The sequence below is a fragment of the Pelodiscus sinensis genome, chromosome 6 (genome assembly GCF_049634645.1).
Source record: "Pelodiscus sinensis isolate JC-2024 chromosome 6, ASM4963464v1, whole genome shotgun sequence".
NCBI classification, from domain to species: domain Eukaryota; kingdom Metazoa; phylum Chordata; order Testudines; family Trionychidae; genus Pelodiscus; species Pelodiscus sinensis.
The window spans coordinates 29,039,909-29,061,185 of record NC_134716.1 but is presented as its reverse complement, the minus strand read 5'-3'; the positions used below and the strand labels follow the sequence as shown (position 1 = coordinate 29,061,185).

Genomic DNA, 21,277 nt, shown 5'->3' with positions numbered 1-21,277 from the left:
AAAGGGGAATAAACTAACAACTGTATAAGGCTCTTCATGCCAGTATAACTACATCCATCTTAAGATTGTGCTAACTAAAATATTTACACTGGTGCAAAACCTGCATGTATACAAGGCCATAGATTTTTACAGAAATCTGACCCGCTGAACTTTACACAGGACATGATTTGGCTAGCTGTGGGCCTAACGCCATTACAATTCTCGCTTCATGCCAAAAAGCATAAAATGGATGCCTATTTACAAACTTCTGCAACAGCTTAGGGTGTCTTTGTGGGAAGTTACTGCACAGAGCCAACCAACTTCGACCATGTTCACCAGGCAACAGGTTGCTTAGCAACAGAGAAGCCATCACAAAATCTTCCCTCTGAAGCAGGAAAGTGTGATAATAAATGCAGACTGCTAAGGACCCTCAAGAACATGTATTCAATAGAACTCTTCTTTTCAACAACTGAACTCTTGGCACAGTTTTTAACAAGGTGGCAAATGCTGAAAAGTCAAAGTCTAACTCTAGTTAACTTTCTATGGTTTTGTAAACAGTTGTAAAACATTTTGCTTTTCAAAATAAAACCTGGCATAGAATTGAGAAAAGTGGGGTTTTCCCACTTCCTTTCTTCATGGAAAACAAGACTGCCATTTTCCTAAATAGTAATGTTAGAACATTTAGAAGTATTTCCAAATAGCACCCCCTAGTTACCACCAAGTGTGCCATCTACAGTATACCCACTGCCATCTACACCCACTACCTCAGCTTCTCGCTTGATACTCACACTAGAGTGAGTATCGAGTGAGGAGCGAAGGTAGTGAGGGCTTCTGCTCTCTTCAAGGTCAGCAATGACCTCCCGGTGAACAAAATCTAAGGGATCCACAACTTGCTATATTAACCCTTTCTAAAAGTCTCTTCTCCTCTTCCCCAATTTCTCCAAGACTCATTCTTCCATATAGCTCCATAACTGGATGTTCCCTTGGTTCTCCTCCTCCCCAGCTGGCTGCTCCTACAATAGTGTTTCTTTGACAACTCCTGTATCTCCTCCTGATCCCTCTGTGTTGGCATTGCTTAAGGGAGAGTTTCCCAAAGTATGCTTCGTGGAGCCCTGGGACTCCGCACAATGGGCCCAGGGGCTCCATGAGACAATATTAATGACAGTTGTATGACTCTTATTTTGTTAATATTTTTGGATAGTTTTCTTTGGGAGGGAAAAGAAATACACAAGAAATAAAAATAGACTTTCAAATCTTGGCCTATTTAATTGGGTACCTATTGAATTAAAAATCATGATATTTTAAGGGCTCTGCCAAATTTTCAGGATCCCATAGCGGTTCCATGGCCAAAAGAGATTGGGAAACCCTGTTTTAGGGTTTATCCTCATTTTCCCAGTCTATGCTCATCCCCCTAAGATTATCTAGTCTCATGACTTCGGATACCACCATCTCATAAATCTACTTTCCTGATCCCGATTTCTCCCATTCTGTTTAGTTTTTCATCCCAACATCTCACTCTACATGACTATATCATCTTCCCGTTTCTTCCCAGGACCCCATCATGGTAGGTGCTGTACAAACACAGAACACAATGACAATCCCTGCCTCAAAGAGCACGCCAGCAGCTTAACCCCATCCAGTTAGTTATAAGATCCATAACAAATGAGAGTTTTTAAGATGGAATTTGAACAAAGTAGCTTTACAGAGATTTACAGGGAGCACCTATCTAGTGGAAGCGGCAGCAAAGGAGAAACAAAAATAGTGTGTGTTTGAAAATTTAACAAGTGAGCCACAGTCTGGTATCATATGCCAACCAGAGGTGGGAACGGACATCTCAATGAGATATAATAGATAACAGGGGGATAGGCTATGCAGAGCCTTGAATGCAAAGACAGGTACCTTATGTTTTATGTGACAGAGAATAGAGAGCCAGTGAAGGGATATAAAGGGGCAGACATAGTCAAAGCAACGGACAATGAAAATGATTTTTGCATCTGCATTCTGAATGTATATGAGCGGGACAAAACAAATCAACCAACTGATTTCATGAGAGAGAGAGAGAGACTTTTTTAAACGAGACAACTAATTGATAACCCACAGAAAAAAGTCTCTTAAGAATAATTTTATAAAAGGCACTAGCTTAACTACTCTAGTGACTGTCTTTTAGTTACCTGAATAAGAACAGCATGGATAGTGCAAGAGTATTTCATACTTACATAACACTTAATAGCTTCCAAGTGCTGAACATCAATGATTACCCTGTACCTGCTGGTATAAACTGAAACTGTTCTGCCACAACTACTGGTCACTTTCATTGCAGAGAAAAATAGTCTACATGCAAGTTACAGAATGCTTATTGCTTACAGTGTCCTGTCCATACTGCAAACAATGTATGTTAGGAATGTTTAGCTTAATTTAGAAGACAACCATGCATCAGTCTAAGACTCAGTCAAGGTAAGATTATCAGCTGACGTCAATACTACTATTAGCTACATAATGTGTGGGTACTGACTGTTTAAACTCAACCATATCACTATCTACCTACAAGCCACTAAAATATTAGTGTAGATAATAGTCAATACTACCCACTGTTTCAGACACAGTCACTGCTGACATATAACTGCTACTTGTAGACTAGATAATATTTGGGGTTTGGTGGGGTTTTATTTAGTTTTTAAAGACACTTAAGATTAAGGCAACATTTTGAAATATTAAATGCCAGAAAATGAGGAACCTGAAATGAGTAATCTGAAACATTTTAAAGGGGCCTGATTTTGAAAAAGAAGATATTCAGCAGTTTCTTAAAAAGGCAGACCTCATAATACATCTGAAGTCAGGTATCTTCGGGCAAAATCTTTGTCCCATGTCACTAAATAGTCAAATAATGTTTGGCTAATGAGGAAAAAAGCTACAACTTATCCATGCTCACAAACACTATCATGACCGCAGTGAGACGCTATAAATATTTCCCAAAGTTAGGGGACTATCGTAACTTTTTTGACTTCCATGGGTGTAGGGACCATGTCCACAGGAATCAATGCAGTATAAATGGAATCTCGATGTGTGCTTTTGAGACTTTTAATGCCTTTTTCAGGAACAACATCTAAGAGTCTAGGTTTATGATACCTTTTGATACTAGAATTAAACACTGTACTTTTACTCAGCACTTATTCCATGCATGATTTTGCTGAGTACTGCTTTATATTCAAGTGCTTTCAGGATATTAAAATCCTCTTCTACAAGTATTCCAGAGAGATAGTCAGGCATTAAATGAGTTTCATACCAGCTGCCAAAGCAAACACATAAAAAGCCTTTGCACACAAATAACACTGCAAGAAAAATAAAGGGGAATGCTTTAAACTATTCTGCCTGTACAGACCAGCCACACAAAATGTTCCATTTTTAACAAAACATTAGAAATAAGTGAAACAAAGATGAGCATTTGTGTTTTGTAAATGTGCACAATTAATATTAACCCCTTTTCTACTGGTTACTGATAAAAGCTTTCTGCTTTATAGCTAACAATATTCAGGTCAGGACTGTATTTTACCCTACCTACCAAATTGCAATCAAATGGTTAAACCACATGTCATTCTATGAACTATAGAGAAGGCAGGAGGGTGTCCAGTGGATAACTAGCTGATTACATGATGCCAACTAGAAAAGGGAATTGAACTAAAAATACTTATAATAAAATAATAATAATAATAATACCATTACTTTTCCCTGTTAAGTGTGACTGTAGTTCCATGGGAATGTTATGTGATAATGAATGACAAGATAATTTATCTGTTAAGATGTGGGTCATATGACAAAAAAAAGTATGACTGCCCTAAATTTGACAAAAGTCTTTAAGTCATTAAAGAAGCAGTGTTTCACTCTTATGAATTGTGACTGCTTAAGCAGTTATAAGGAATACTAAATGTATTTCCTTGCCTCCAAATGACTACGTTTAACGATATATACACATAAGATTTGTTTCTCTGCACCTCTTCACTCTTTGTTATTTAAGCACACGTAACCAAACAGGCTCCCTTGCATTTCACCAATTCAGTTCTCCCAAGTTGCATCATCTAACCTAACTCCCCTCTTACCATTATTTGGAGTTTCTGAAAAGAGAAGGAGATGTTGTCTCCTTCTTGGCTCACACACTCCCCACCGCAGTTGGTTTTATTATTAATCATATTATGCATTTATACAGCACATTTCAACACAAAAGAATCCAATGTGCTTTACAAACTCTGGCCCAATTCTTCAGCAGTCTCCCACTAATTGAAGTGATTCCAGTGTCAGTAACCTGGGCCCTGGTTTTTAAGAGCACCCACAACTGTCAGAGATGTGAGTACTCAGCATTTCTGAGGGAAAGATATGCCAGATGTCTCAAATACTGGAGACTTGTTAACATGCATGCAATGGCTTCACCACTGAAGCACTAACAGCTGGCATGCAACCTGCACAACGGAGTTATGGCTAAGGACACTCAAGGCAACCTCTGTCCTGAGCACGCTGAAGAGAATGGCCAAGGAAAGATACTGTCCCAAATCCACAAGCTAATTTGATTTACCACTCTCCGCGGGACAAGGGGCTCATACGGCCCCTGACGAGATTCAAGCTCAGGTCTAGGCTATGGAGCCAGGGTACAGCAGGACCTCCCTTATCCAACCAGCTGTGGCGACACGTGGGTCACTCAGGAGCACAGCTGTCACGCTCGGGGTAGCTTCCAGCCATTCCGTGCAGACAGCGGTAGGAGCAATGACACAGCCCGGCCCGGGGGAAGGGCAGGATCTTATTACGCTTCGGATCCTGCCCCTGCCAGCTCAACCACCCCCGCGGGGTCCATTTCAGCCGCCTCCGCCGGGTCCGCAGCCCCGGGCAAGAGAGAGGGCCGCGGGGGCCCTTCCCTACCTGTCCTCCTCTGCATGTTGTCCCGGAGCAGGTCCCCGCTGGACAGGTGCTTCAGGGCGAAGTGCTTGAGAATGCGGGAGGAGACGGTGCCCTTGCCGGAGCCCGGCGGGCCCATGATCACGGCCCGCAGCAGCGGCTGCACCACCATGGCGAGGCGGCGCTGGGGGAAGGGGAGCCCGAGCGGGGAGCCTCAGCGGGGGCTGCCGCCCCGGCCTTGCGCTGCAGGCGCCGCGCAGGCAGCAGGCGCGGGAGCTCAGGCGGCGAACGCGGCGCTGCCCGGGCCAGGAAGTGGAAGCGCTGCCTACAAAGCCCAGCCCAGCCCAGCCCCCTTCCCCGCCCCGGCAGCCCGCACGCCAGGCCAGGAGCTGTAGCCCCGAGCTCGCCTACAGCAGCCAGGCCCGGCCCTGGCCCGCGAGGTTTCAGGCTGGGAGGCGGCGCTGCTGGAAACGAGGGAGGGGAAGCTGGTAGGAGCAACCCAGCAGCGCCCCGTGGCCCAGCAAACGCTCACGCAGCAGCTGAGGGCAGAGCAGCCGCTAGCTTAAGCTCCTGGCCCTGCGCAGGCTCCCCGGGCGGGAGGGAAGGAAGAAAAGTAACAGGATAAAACACAGTAAACAGAAGGAAAGCAAAGCAAAAAAACTATGTAGCACTTTAAAGACGAACAAGATAGTTTATTAGGTGATGGGTTTTCGTGGGGCAGACCCACTTCCTCAGATCATATTCTGAGAGTGAATTGGCATGACCCTATAGAACAAACATATAGGATGAAGAAAGTAAGCAAATGATAAACTAACAAATTATAAACTAAGGAAAGAAAGATACTCTCAGAACGGGACAGGGGCAGGTGCAAAGGTGCTCTCCTCAGGTCATGAATTAGTAGCACGGTTGAAAGGACTTGCCAGGTTCTCAGCCGGGAAATGATAGAGGGGGGGAAAGTTGGGAGGATTCCCCTTTCATTTCATATGTACCCCCGTCAAGAGTGAAAGTCTGTGGTCATCTAAACAGCGCTTTCACTTTTGAAATACCTTTTTTTGAAAAAGCGCTGTGATGCAATTATGCAAATGAAGTGCAGCATATTTAAATCCCTGCTTCATTTGCACTTTTGATTTGCCTAATTTACATCCCTCTTTTGACAGAGGGATGTAGTCTAGACATAGCTTTTGAGAGCTGTTATGCTACATCTACACTGCGGAGCTATTTCAGGTTACCAGTAGTATCCCGAAATAGCTATTCTGTGTCTTTTGAGCAAGCCGTTATTTCATAGTATAACGGGCTCACTATTGTGATGTCCCTGTAAACCTTGTTCCACAAGGATTAAGGGACATTTTAGAATAGCACTCTATTTCTAAATTAACTCGAAATAAACTATGCAATTTGCGTAGCTCAAATTGCATAACTTATTTCAAGATAAGGGTGCAGTGTAGATGCCCCAAGATCATTTACATAGAAGGCAACTAGGAGATATGTACACTAAGGAATGAGGGAGCTATGATCAGTATTTTTTTATAATGGCTAGGACAGTCTTAGCTTGTGGTTCAAAGAAGAGGCTAATTCCTATTCTTGACCACATCACTGACTTGCAATCTGATAGATTGGAAAAATCATTTAACCTCTCTGGGCTGTGTCTACACTGGCATCCCTTCTGGAAAAGGGATGCTAATGTAGCACTTTGGAATAGGCAAATCCGCAGGGGATTTAAATATCCCCCGCGGTATTTGCATTAACATGGCTGCCGCTTTTTTCAAGTAGGAATAAGAGATCCTCCCGAAAAGGCTTTATTTTCCGGAGAATCACGTCTAGACTGGCGCTTTCCTCCGTCTTATCTCCAAGCCGGAAAAAAGCGGCAGCCATGTTAATGCAAATACCGCGGGGGATATTTAAATCCCCTGCGGATTTGCCTGTTCCAAAGTGCTACATTAGCATCCCTTTTCCGGAAGGGATGCCAGTGTAGACACAGCCAGAGAGATTAAATTTACACATCACAATCATAAGAGCATTCATCTTTCATTCAGCAAACAGGTTATTTTAAATATACTCCTTGACACTTTGCTGGGACTTCAAACTCACAGTATGTTGTTTCTTGCTACTCTGAGTTCTTCCACTACTCTCTCGTTACCCTTGCTGTATACCATTTGAGCTGTAAAATAAGGGTAAATATATTACAAAAATCAGCTGTAGTAAAAAAAAAAAAAAACTTTGACCTCTCCATAGACGAGCTCCTTTTTCCACTGGGTTTCATCATAATTGCAACAGAGCACAATAGATGGAAGGCAAACTCACATAGGATTTATAGCAGGGATGGACAATAAAAAACGGCAGCCTGCACGGTTAGTCCCTCGCAGGCTGCCACTGCAATGTTTACTTGCGCCTCCACAGGGGATCACATCTCTGGTTGGCTGCAAATCACCGTTCACAGACAATGCGAACAGTGGGAAGTGTCGCAAACCGGGATGTCACTTCTCGCTGCTTGCATTGGCAGCAAATGGTGATTCGCAGCCCTGCGGAGGCACAAGTGAACATGGAGGTGGGGGCCCACCAGGGACTAACCCTTGAGGATTGGATCCAGCCCGTGAGCTGGAATTTGCCCACCCCTGATTTATAGGGTAATAGATAATTGGTCCATCAAAGTCTAAATTAATGTATCTACATAATTGTGCAATCCTATATGTAGGAGAAAAGTCTTTTTCCTGACACTAGCATGTGCCTGAAACTTGACATTTGGTTACCCTTATCTTAACATGCTACTAACCATTAACTAAAGTCTAACTTCATTATGTGCTGAATGCCTCTCTCACTGCTGCTGAGCTTGCTCTTCCTGCCCTTATTGAGTTAAAAGCTGTAAGACCAGGATTGTTCCTCAGAGCATTCATTGTTGTGGTGGTTTTTGCTCTTTACACAATATAATAACATAATCTAAAGCAGTGGTCCCCAATGTTTTGGGGCTGCCGGGCGCCGGGGGGCAGGGCCGCTCATGCGCTGGGCGTACGGGGGCGGGACCGCTCACAGGCCACGTGACTGGGGGCGGGGCCAAGCATGCGCCGCACACCCGGGGCCGGCACCGGCATGTGCGGAGCATCTGGGGCCAGGGCCGGCACCGGCATGCGCCGCGGGGCCAGGTCCAGCACCAGCATGTGCGGCGCGCCCAGGGCCAGGGCTGGCACCAGCATGTGCAGATTGCGCTGCAGGCGCACATATATGGCCCGGCGGGCGCCATGGCACCCACGGGCACCATGTTGGGGACCACTGATCTAAAGAAACCGCATGGGCGTGGTAGAGTCCATATAACCATGTTTACTATATGGACACAACGTGGGCCAGCTATAATGTAAGGCTGGCTATACTGCTGCTCTGGCTGGATTCAGAGGCCTTTTAAAACACAGACCACAGTGAGAACCCTTAAAGGGATCACAAACTATTGAAAGAAATAGTACACCTTACATTCAGATAACCCCATAGCTAGGACATTTTTGAACTGTGGAGAGGTCATCTTTAAAGGGCATCTCATTTTTATCTGTGGACTACAATGTTATCTTCCTTTGTAACTAGCTTACACCTTTATATAGCATCTGTTCCTTTCATCACATACACTTGCCAGCTGAGAAGTATCCTACTGCCAATTTGTCAGGGACCCTTTCAGGAGTATCTTATGGTTTCTGGCACAAGGGTACACCAGCTGCCAGTGGAGTGAGTCAGCTGTGGAACATACTAGTGCCCTAAAATAGTAGTCAGGAAAGAGAGCAAACTCTTTCCCTTCTTTGTTTTGATGTGGCCGCATATGGAACTGACACTGGGAATTTGTATAACAAATGACTTGAGAAGGCCTTGGAGGGATGAGACAGAAAGAGACCCAAAGTGTGCGGGTGTGGCAGAGAAAGAAAACTCAAAGTTATGGAGTGGAAATGAGTGAAAAAGGAAAGTTGGGAATATTCTGTTCAAATAAACGGCTTTTGAGATATGGATTTTCTTAGGCTTTTATAGTTAGAAAAATCTATGACCGAACTGGAAACTTCTGAAGCTCATTTATGCAGTTGGTCTGTATGAGCAATTCCTACTGAATTCAATCAGAGTCCATCTTAACAGATTAAGAACATGGGTGGCGGGTAAAACCCCCGCTTTGGGGAGGCAAGCCTGCTGGTCCCACCACTGCCATCTAAGTCTCCACCCCACATGCTGGAGTCCCAAAGCCCCTCCCACCCCCCACCTGCCCATAAAAGGAAAAGCCATACGAGGGCCCCCAGACTGAAGGATTCCTGGCCCAACCCCCCAGCTGCATCAGACTGAACTGCCATCACCAGCTCCCTGACTTACTGCCCCCCACCCAACAGCAGCCTGAGCCTCCACTCCCCTGGCCCTTGAGCATTGGGCTGGCCCCAGTGCATTGCTGAGTCAGCAGCTTCCCTAAGACCTGGACTGGTCCAGTGCCACCAGAGTTTTGAGCCACCAGCAGCTTCCCCAAAGTGCCAGCTCCTCCTGCCCTGAAGGCCCCTCCCCAAGCCACCAGCCCCAGAGGCACCCAATAGAACCTCGTCAGTCTGCTGGCTCTCTGTATCACTCCTCATTGCCCCATTCCCAGGAGGAGAGACACAGTGAGCAACTGGGACCTTCGGGGGTGGTAGATAGAGTGGAGGCGGCAGTGGGGTTCTTCAAAAAAGGGATGGGGGCACTGTGGCCCAGTTGTCTGGCAGTGGGCCAGAAGTAGCCTTGGCAATGCCTGCCCTGGCCTGTTATACCCGCCACGCATGGTTAAGTGACTTGGCTGACAATCTACAAGTACCTATACAGGGAACAAATATTTAATAACAGGATCTTCAGTCTGAGAAAGGTATAACATGATCCAGTGGCTGGAAACTGAAGCAAAACAAATTCAGACTAGAAATGAGATGAACAGTTTTAACAGTAATTAACCATTGAAATAACTTACCACCGTTGTGGTGGGTTCTCCATAGCTGACAGTTTGAAATGAAGACTGGCTGTTTTCTAAGAGATGTGATCTAGGAATTACCTAGGGGAAATTTTATGGTCTGTGTTCTACAGGACATCAGACGACTACATGACAAAATAGTCCTTTCTGGCCTTGGAATCTATCATCTCTTTTTTATATATACCAATCGTTTATATATATATATATATATATATATATCTCAGTTGAAAAATAAAAAATCTGTGCATCAGACTTCCTCACTAAGTATAGTTTAGAATTCAGCATTATATGATTTGGAGTTTCAGCAACTACACATTTCTGAAATGCAAATGTAATATGCAGAGTTTTGGCTTAACTTCATTAGTTAGAAGCAGAGAAGCAATTGTTACTTTGTCAAGAATTTGCTAACTAACATGCTTGGCAGTATCATGTGCTTAAGACCTCGTACACATTTAAAGCTACATTGCTTTAGATCCTCAGAAACGTGATAAGGGAGCACTTAAATTCTAATCTTTCTATAAAGATAAATCTCTGTAATTGGAAGAGTTCCAGGATTTCACTTAGATTTCCAGGATTTCATTGTGTGCTATAACTAAGGCTGAATTCCAGCTTCCATTCAGAGGCCCCATTCTCTAAAATGTCTCAAACCAAATTTAAGTGAAATTTTCCATGCATTGTCTCAGCAAGATACTATATTGTTCGTGGAAAGTTTAAGCCAAACTCTAGTCAGCCTTTTGATGGGGTGGGAGCTTTAAAACACTCTTTTCCCATGTATTCAGAAATTTTGTCCACAGATAAAAGAATGGCATGGGTGGATGCTGAGGAAGAGGAAAACCAAGAGCCTGGAAGTCAGTGGCAATTGTCCACTGATTTCCATCAGACTTGCATTAGAAACCTTTAGTTTGTCTGCTGATCAGTTTAGCAGATGCTCTGCAAATCATAAATATAAGCCAGGTTTGAAGAAAATTGGTCCATTAAACTTTAAATATGAATGTTTAAAATGAGAGATTTCACACAAAGAGGTAGAATGTGACATGAGTGGTTTTGCTTTATCATCCCAAAAGCTTGAGCAGCTTTGAAAGTTGTGGGTACAGTAAAGTGCTCTCTAGCTCTGCACCATCCTAAACCGTGAGGTTTTAGAACCATAAGCCCTGTTTCTGGCAAATGTACACATGTGAGCAATCAGTGGGGTTGTTCACACAAGTAAAGTTAAGCAGATGCAGAGGTGGTTGCAGGTCCTGGACTTTAAAACCCAAGTTCAGTGCATTGCTGAAATTTAATAGATTTTTAATGAGATTTAGGCACCTAACTCTTTGGTTCCTTTGAAAATCTCCACCTCCAGGTTTATATGATTTACTAGAAGATTTACTTGCCATTGCTTGGGTCTTGAAACAAATACATTTTTTCTTCTTCGTTGTTCTAAGGTGGGGCTGGGCATGAGGGGTTCAGTGTGCAGACTGCCCCAGGGAGAGAAGACAACCCCAGCGCTCCCTCACTACAGTAGATTGGGGCCTTGTGAGAAGAACCTGTCCGTGGCCACTGCTGCGGGCACAGCTGGGGAAGGGATGCATGTTCCCTCTGATGGGGGACAGAAAGACACCCAGACAAATAGACACACAAACATACAAACTCCCTGAAATATACACTCGATGGCTGTCCCTTTCTCCACCCTTGCTCCCTGATGGCCCAATGCAGTTATAGCTATCCTGGTGCCATCTATGCCCTCTTGCTGCCCCCTTGTGATCATTTTAATATAACTGTCCCTCCTTCCAGACCCCTCCCTTTCCATTTTATGAGAAACAATTGAATTCCAGGCACATCCCATTGTCCTGGCACAACCAAACCCTGACTTTGCTTTCAGTTATGATAAGAGGAAGCTGCACCCCAAATTTGGTGGTCCAAGCTCCTACTGTTTAGGAGGAGTTCTTGACCAAACGGACTCACAGAGTTTCTATAGATGTAATATTGTAAGCCAGGCAGAAGCAATGGAGAAAATGTGACAGAAATATCTATTACAGTCAGGCTAGATTACATTAAATGTGATCAAAGCTGTGAGGCTATTTAAACTTTGGGGGTGCTCTAAATATCTCTTTGGCCTTTAAACGTCTGTGGGTATTTAAATTCTGATATAACCCAAATTTTGAGACAAATCATTTTATCAGTCCTCAATCAAGTGTGGCTGGGGTCCAAAGGTCTCTATAAGGCATTCAGAAGGTGTCAAGCCCAAAAGCTCCAGATCAAGAAAATGATATGCACCAGTAGTCATTCTTATTTGGTCTTTAAAACCAAGAGTAAAACCCACTTGAGCTGATGAAGTAGGTTTTACCCACAAAAGCTCATGATTCTATATTTTTCTGTTAGTCGCTAAGGTGCCATAGGACTACTTGTAGTTTTTAAAGTTACAGACTAACCTGGCTACTCCGCTGAGATTTTAAAAACAAGGACATTCCAAGTAAAGAGGAGTGTCAGTACAACATCCAGGTTGAGAAATCAAACACACTCAAAAGACAGAAAACGTAGACTAATGCACTGCCACCTTATTACACTTGTTTTTTTGTTCTTATGCCTTGAGTTTAGCAGAATGAAAAGGGGTTATATTGTAACCATCACCGTATCCTATGGATCAAAGAGAACGACGCTGCTCTTGGGAGATCAGCTGAAAGCAGAGCCGTCTTCATCATGAGTTCCTTAATTTCTTAGGGCAACAAGAGACTGCGTGAGGAAGAAAGGCTTGGCAACACATGAAATTATTCTGGAATCCTATTGATTTTTAAATTCACACCCTTACTCTAAACAAGTGCATGCAAGCTGCATGGGTATTTGAACCTAGGCTCCAGCAAGCTCTCACAAATTCAGGCTGGACCTCCCTGGTCCGGCTCCCTTGGAACCTCACCGGTCCCGGACAAGGGAGTGTTCCTGACAGGGAGCTTTGGGAGAGGGTATCAGCCTCCCCACTGGGCTCCTTTCCCCAGTCTCCAGGCACTGCAATCATTCTGCAGGAGCCTCGCCAGAGCTCAGGACCCCACAAAATGTGGCAGCCCCACTGGAGCTCCTGGCAGCCCTTCCGCCCCGCCAGAGCTCCCATTGGTCCCTGTCAGCCCCACCAGCTACAGGCTCTTCAGTCCCGTGAGCTCCAGGTCCCCAGCTCCCATGCTCCCCTGCCCAGCTGTGGGCTCTGGTACCCTGCAGGCTCCACTGTCCCTTCTGTCTGCCTCCACTCCAAGCCGCTAGCCACCTCTGCAGCTGGGGCTTTCTAGTCCTGCAACATCTGTGGTTTTTCCAGGCCACGGATGTTGCGACCAGAGAGTCCCAGACCACTAAAATCCATTCCTTTTGGCACTGATTCAGTTTTAATAGAGGATCTGAAACAAAACAATGGCTTCTCTCACCCTTTGATTTTCAGGTGGTCACATATTGCATGTGAATTTCATCTCCCAGCATCTGAACTAATGTAAAAGGCAGCGGGGAACCAACAAATGAATGTTTGAAAGGAATATTAAACTCCAACTGGGAAAGGCAAGGACATGTAGGGTTAAAGGTGAGCTTCCATTCTACACATAACCAAACAAAAACAAAACGAAAACAGCATGATCTGAAGTATCACTAGTGTTGTGATACTCAGGAGCAACAAAGTCAAAAAGGGACTGATTTTTATCCTTTGCATTTCTTGCTCTTTGTAGAATTCAGTCAAGCCCAATGAGTTTTGCATGCAAGTTACCTCAATTCAAGATGAAAAATTGTCCCTCAATAAAATCTAATGAAACATAACAGTGAGCAACAACATTTTGATCACTAGGTGCCGCTAAAACTACATTTAAAAATGTTGTTGCTCTGCAAAGGCATTTTCTGAGGCTTTGATAACTATACAATTATTTGTCTTAGGCCTTCTTTCTTCTGTTTTCATCCTCTCTTCTAGTATCAAAGATCTCTGTGGTATCAGGTATCCAGCCCATTAAATATTTTAGATGGAGTGCCTGATAATATTTGTCAAAGCAAAAAAGATACAGATTATCTTGCATGTAATTTGGTTCTGCTCCTCTTCCCTTCCCAAATGAACCTGGTAAATGTGTGAATTGAGAGCTAATCTGTTAGGAATATCAGGAAGATACTGAACAAAAAAGGAGATTGATAGGAGGACATTCACTTTAATAGTTCCTATTCTGTCTGTTAGTAATAGAATTGACTACTTGGTTCAAATAGTGCAAGACAGTGTTTCTCAGAACCAGATCCTCAACTGTGATAAATTAGAGTTGCTTCATTTGACCTATACCATTATAGGATCTGATCCACAAATATCTGAACCCTACAGTTTTTATGTTCAAGGGGTTACTGCCAAGGTATCAATAGCCTTCTTTATTCCATTTACATGACTCCAAATTTCCAAGGGTAGTTGTTCTCTTACCATTGTTCCTGCCTAAGGTATGTTTATTCTCAATTCAGAAAAAATAAGCTGAATGAATTCCTGTATTAAGCTAAAAATTGTGGGATGTTGTGGGCAATGTTTAAGGGAAGAAAGTTGTGAGGCAAAATATATGTGGAAGAGATGACTCAGTAGCTCTAAACAAGACAAAGATACTATAAATGGGATAGTACACGTGTAAGAGCAATTCCCAGCTGTGGTGAGCAAGGAGGCAACATCATATTGAATGGGCAAAGAGTAGGGTTGCCAGATGGTTTCAACAAAAATACCAGACACACTTGACATTACATCACAATCTACATTACATCTTATTTAGAAAATACCGGACATTTATATTTTCTCATTGATATTTTCTCAATTTGTTTCCCAAACAGAAAGCGCAAATACTGGACTGTCAGGTTCAAAACCGGACACCTGACAACCCTAGCAGAGAGTAGGTGGCATGCAGTCAGAGTTGGTGCGGGACAGGTCTTTGCAGAGTTCTGAAAAGCCGGAGAATAGATTGGAAGTGGATTTGTTTTTAACTGAGATTTCACTTAAGGGTACGTCTAGACAGCAACATTCTTTTGAAATAACTTAGTCTGTGTCTACACAGCAGGCAGTTATTTTGAAATAATGTTGAAATACTGTCAAGCTGGAGGACTTCTTACTCCAACTCCTGTAACCCTCACTGTGGGAGGAGTAAGGGAAGTCGGAGGAAGAGTGCTCTATTTCAAAATAAATGCTGTGTAGACACTCCCAATTTAGAAATAAGCTACGCAATTGACGTAGCTCAATTGGCGTAGCTTATTTCAAGTTAAGCCTTGCTGTGTAGACACACTCTTTTATTGACTAAAATAAAAAGCTATTCTGAATTGGATTTTAGTTTAAATGCTCTTTCCTTCTTCCTAATACAGTCGTGTTTAATATTCTTCACTACAACTTCAACCCTTGCATCCCGAGTTTGTCATTTTGTTTTTAAATTCAGCTTTTCATGTCTGGAAATTACTATTTCAAACTTTTGTAAATAATAATCTAAAGTGAGAAAATACACTTTCCATTTCCCATTCTATGTGAACAAACCTCAGCACAGAATTTGCCCTAGGCAAGCTAAACCATAATGTGTTTCTTTTTGTTTTCTAGGTGCTGCCAGGCAAATACAATTTATTTGATTTCTCCAGCTGCTCCTTTCAAAAAAGTCACCACCTGTGCTTATCAGTCACATTTTTCAGTGCCTGCAGACCCCAGAGAAGTTGTAGTAACTTATTCTTTCTCTCAGAGCTTTCGCTCAAGCTGTTTTTAAAATACCTAGCAGTTGAGTCAGTTAATTAGAAGATGCACATACACCCAGCACAAACAGGAGCTTTGAGCCTCTCCATCTTCCAACCCTCCTCAGATCAAGGCAAAACACAAGCTCCAGATCCTTCTACCAGCCTCAACTCCCTCTTTCCTCTCCCTCCCTTATCCCCAAAGCAAAAAGGGAGTTCTAGGTCCCTTGGCTCCCATCCACTTTCTAGGGCAAAAAGGAATAGTTAATCACTTTGCCTCCTTCATGATCTCCAGGGGAAAGTAACAGCATCCTCAGAGGTTCCTGTTCTCTCTTGTCCCTAGAAGCCCAGGACTCCTCAGTCTGACCCTGAGTGGAAAAACAGGCCATTTCAAATAATAAAGTCCAGAAAGCCTTAGAATGTAATTCTGCACTGAATAAAAACACTATTCACTGCAATAACCACTCTGTACATAATTTGTATTGTAACCAGACCTTTGGGTGTATTTTGCATTTCTCCCTTCAGTTTTAAAAATCAAAATGAAAGCTGGCCTTTGGAAAATGGGTTAAAAGGTCCTGGGCCTATGGTAGTAGATAGACAGCGCTCCAGGTCACAGTAGCCATTATCAGCATTGACATTAATAAGTATTCCTATTGGCAATTCCTGACATGCAGCCACCTCAAAGGGTGAAACTTGGCAGCAAATTTAGCTAATTAACATTTGAGAGCAACCTTATACAATTGTTTTAAACAGGAAATCCATCACAGAAATCAAACTGCAGGGGAGATAGCTTGGGATAGACAACATATGAAATTATAATTAATACAAATGCAATAGAAAACTCAAAACAACCCCATTGAAAGAAAATGGTGTCAAAACAAAACATCTCAACCTTGTTGAAATAAAGCATTTTTAAATTCTTTTTCTGAAAATTGTCGAAGTGGAGATGTTCCAATGAAACCTCTTTATCTTGACAAAACAGCATTTTCCAGTGGAAAAATGGCCCCTCGAAAATTGTTCAGCCATCTCTAGCTGTAATATACTTGAGTGAAATGGTTACAGAGTATACTTGTGAGGAAATGTGTGTATGTGGATTTTATCCAACATATCTGTTTGCTTCATCTGAACTACTGCTGTCACCCTGATGACCAAGGCTCTGTTGACATATTGTGTGGCATATTAGGCCCAAAATATGTACTAACAGTCCCTCTTTGTATCGCAGAACTGCCCTAGAGTCTAGTCAAGCTGGGAGCTTTTACAACAATGTTGACTGATTGCATAGACATCAGGTTTGTTGAAATAAACCATATAACTAGTTAATGTCATGTATTTGCACTGTGAAGAGGAATGCCAGTTCTGTGGGACTCAGCAACATAGCACAAAGGAAACCTGTTAAGATGGCATAACTGGATGAGGATGTGGGGGCATGAAGGAGCAGAAGCATCATATCAAGGCAATATGACTAAGGCACTCAAGAGGGAGGAAGGGAGATTATTTTCTTCACAGCTCTGTCACTGACCGAGGGTAAATCAATTCTATTTTAAGAGCAGGTTGGGTAGACATCTATCAGGGATGATCTAGGCCGTGTTTGGACCTTCCGTGAGGGCAGGGAACTGGACTTGATGACCTTTTGAGGTCACATCCAGTTCTAGGATTCTATGGATTATATTCTCCTTTCTTTGCCTCCATTTCCTCTCCCACTTTATCCGCACCATTTATTTAGGTTCTGGGGGAGGCACAGTCACTTGCTGTTTGTACAGTGCCCAGCACAAGGGAGCACAGAGCATATCTGAGGCCTGTAGGTGCTACTGGAATACAAACAATAAATAAAGGCAGGAAGGGGAAGCAGTGTCTTCCATTCAGCTCTCTTGAGCCATAGAGTCGCACATATCTACTCCTGCTGAGCAGAGGAGCTTCACATTTCAGCCACCTAACTCTGGCTAGCTATGGAGGAGCAGAGCTCCACTCCTACAGATTGCATTGGAATGGCAAAGATGATCAGTGTTGTTGTTTACAACTCCCTTAAACCACCTTCACAATTCTTCATGGAAACAAATGCATGACATTAAATGTAATTTATCCATTCATCACTTGTGGTTTAGCACCAATAATCTGGTAGGGATCTCACTGAGTAGGAAGCCGGCACATTTCCGGCACTGATTTTTCCCCTTCAAAGAAAGCTTTGTCAGACAGATCAGAGTCTGTGCTGTGCATGTGTACTGTGATGCTTTTGGGACTATAGATTTGAAACTCTTTTCAGAGCAATAATAAATATGTGATGGAACAGGTGAAAATGGTTCTTAGCAGGAGCTAAGTATGGGAATGGGGAGAGAGAAAGATCCCTCTGCAGAAATCTCACTTCAAGCTTATCACATGCTTTCTTCCTACAAAGGGGATAAGAGAAAAGTAGAGCTAGTGTCAGGCTGATTACAAGCCACTCAGAAACTCTATGATTTGTAAGGATATTAAATCTACATTTTTGAACCAAGTTGAGAACAATTAAATACATCAGAAAAAAAGCATTATGCACTTACACTATGTGAGATTCATTTTTAAAAGCATCATAATGCTTTTATACATAATCTATGTTCATGGGATATGCACAAAAGTTAGATTAAAAAATATAAAATGCTCGTGCTGGAAGATTGCACCAAACACTAATTTCTTAGAATCCAAATCCTAACACACAAGAACCAAAAACAGAGAGCGAGAGAGCAGGCTGCACCCTAAAACAGGCATAGTTCACCCCATTTTGTGCAGGCTAGTTCTTTGCACATTTTTTGCACAAGATCCAGATATAGGCTTCCCCACAGAGCCCATTAGCCCACAAGCAGAGCCAAGAAACCACTTAAAATTACAAGCTCTCCCTTCAAATGGGGATGTGAACAGGTAACCAGTTACCCAGTAAGCATCATCTTATCCAGGTAACTTAATAACTGAGGGTATGTCTACACTACCCTCCTAGTTCGAACTAGGAGGGTAATGTAGGCATACCGCACTTGCAAATGAAGCCCGGGATTTGAATTTCCCGGGCTTCATTTGCATAAGCGGGGAGCCGCCATTTTTAAAACCCCGCTGGTTCGAACCCCGTGTAGCGCGGCTACACGGGACACGAACTAGGTAGTTTGAACTAGGCTTCCTAGTTCGAACTACCGTTACTCCTCGTGAAATGAGGAAGCCTAGTTCGAACTACCTAGTTCGTGCCCCGTGTAGCCGCACTACACGGGGTTCGAACCAGCGGGGTTTTAAAAATGGCGGCTCCCCACTTATGCAAATGAAGCCCGGGAAATTCAAATCCCGGGCTTCATTTGCAAGTGTGATATGCCTACATTACCCCGCTAGTTCAAACTAGCGGGGTAGTGTAGACATACCCTGATTGTTTAATAATTTGTTCCAGTATCTTTGCAGGTATCAAAATTAGGTTGAATGGCCTATAATTCTGCATGTCCTCTGTGTTTTCTTTTTAAAAGGACAGGTATTATGTTTGCCCTTCTCCAGCCTTCTGGCAACATATCTTCTCTGTCCCCTGACATACCACCCTATGCTGGAACCAGTGGTGAAGCTTTGTGCTAGCCAATAGCATCTTACACCTGCCAGATATTCAGATGGTCCCTTACAGAGAGATTCTGCCTCATTTTGCACCAATGTGCAGCACAGAATGAATACTGTCCCTGATTCATTACATAGTAAGGGCCCAGCGCTGGCTCTCACTTAAGCATTCTCTACGTGAATGAGTTGCAGTGGCAGGCCTTAAAATAGCAATAGTGTATAAAATGAACAGTGACTTAGACTGTATACTTTCCAAGGTTTTCCCCTCTTCCCCTGTGTTTGGGCAGCACCAGACACAGTGGAGAACTTTATGATGGATATTCTTAATTGCTACTGCAGTACTATTAATAAATTATAATTATTATAAGTGAATGCTAATATGGGTTATACAGGCAGTCCCCGGGTTACGTACAAGATAGGGACTGTAGGTTTGTTCTTAAGTTGAATCTGTATGTAAGTCGGAACTGGCGTCAGCCGCTGCTGAAACTGATCAGTTTCAACAGCGGCTGAATCTGGATGCCAGTTCTGACTTACATACAGATTCAACTTAAGAAACCCAGACGTCCCCAAGTCAGCTGCTGCTGAAACTGATCAGCGGCTAATTCCAGGAAGCCTGGGGCAGAGCAACTCTGCCTCGGGCTTCCTGTAGTCAGCCGCTGGTCAGTTTCAGCAGCGGCTGACTTGGGGACGCCTGGGGTAGAGCAGCTGGCGTGCTGCTGGGTTGCTCTAGTAGAGCGGCTCCTCGGCGCTACTGGAGCAACCCAGCAGCACCCCAGCTGCCCTGATTCAGCCGCTGCTGAAACTGACCAGCAGCAGCTGAATCAGGACACCTGGACAGAGCAGCTGGGGTGCTGCCGGGTTGGTCCGGAGCGGCGCTGCAGGACCAACCCAGCAGGCCCCAGCTGCTCTACCCCAGTGGTAGGCAAGAAAAGCCTGGTCTGCTGGGGGGGTCACTAGCTGCACTCCCCCCCCCCCAGCAGACCAGGGAGACGGGGGTGGTGGGACCGCCCAAGTCCTCCACGGCTTTGCTCCGTCTCCCTGGTCTGCTGGTCGGGAGACGGGGAGCAAAGCCGCGGAGCACGCCTGCAGGGGGACAGCTCAAGCGCGCCCGGGCTATCCCACTGCGGGCGTGCTCCAAGGCTTTGCTCCCCGTCTCCCTGCAGACCAGGGAGACGGAGAGCAGCTTTTCTCGCCCCGGAGGATGGGGGCGGCGGACCACGGCTCATCTGGGCGTCCCGCCGCTCCCGTCCTCTGGGGCAAGAAAAGCCCCGTTTATAACTGCGGATCCGACATAAGTCAGATCCGCGTAACTCGGGGACTGCCTGTATTACCTAGTTCACAGATTCTTCCAAGCTTCTACAATGTAAAGCCATTTTGTAGCATATCATCCCAAGAAGTAACTTTTCTACCTAAATAAATATAGACAGTTAATGATAAATTATCATTATAAATATAGATAACCTCATAATTCAGCTCAAGAAGTTCTGGTGACTGCACCAACCAATTTAGCTTCACTCTTGTGATTTATGACATCACCAGCACCTTTTGGAAATAATATTCTAGTTATATTATTCAAAATGAGTTTGTCTTTTTATTTACCATTATCTGTGCTCTGAATACTTCTCCCCCTCCCATCCCACCGCTCCAATTTCTGCACCGACCTTCTCCTCCCACTGCAACTTCACTTCCTCTATTCCATGTGGACAGAGCTACTTTACCCTCTTGATCTGGCGGCATTATTTTCCCTGCTGAAAATATTGCCCGCCCAAAGTTTCAAAAAACCTAAAACAAACAAACAAAAAAATAAAACCCAACCATGAAGTTGGCTTCATACATATGCTTAAGGATCCTTTTGTCTTCTGGTTTCTTCTGGGTTAAACTCATCTTCCCTCTGGACCCACTGCAGATAGAAACTTATTTTTGAGAATGAAAGCTGAGATTCTCATATAATTATTGATTCCAGGAGCTGGGACTTTAAGAAAAACACCAGATATCATGAGACTTCTGATGAAATTATGAGAATTGGCAACACTTTCTTTACTCCACACCATTGAAGCAGTAAGAAGCTTTTCCTCTCACAGTGATGATTGGCTTGATCTCTAGGTAAAACATTGTGCCTGTGAATCTGATTGGAGCTATATAACATATTTCTAAGGTGTCTAGTTCCATACTGCACTCATGAGGGAGCCAGCTGGGCTGCAAGCAGTCATCCCTAGTGGTTGAAACAAGAGTTTATCCTATCAATTGGAGCTGGGCCCA

General features: G+C 43.8%; 1 protein-coding gene across 2 annotated transcripts in view; it reads right to left on the bottom strand.

Annotated features, from left to right (window-relative positions):
• The window catches only part of AK3 (adenylate kinase 3), a 52,924-nt gene that overhangs the window by 16,960 nt on the left and 14,687 nt on the right, over positions 1 to 21,277 (bottom strand). Inside the window, exon 1 of one of the 2 annotated variants that reach the window (XM_075931638.1) lies at positions 4,885 to 5,273. The exons of the other annotated variant lie outside the window; for it this stretch is intronic. Coding sequence (XP_075787753.1) covers positions 4,885 to 5,032 — 148 coding nt within the window. The 5' untranslated portion in view covers positions 5,033 to 5,273. Of the gene's footprint in view, positions 1 to 4,884; positions 5,274 to 21,277 lie in introns of those variants that run through there. 2 annotated transcript variants of the gene reach the window in all.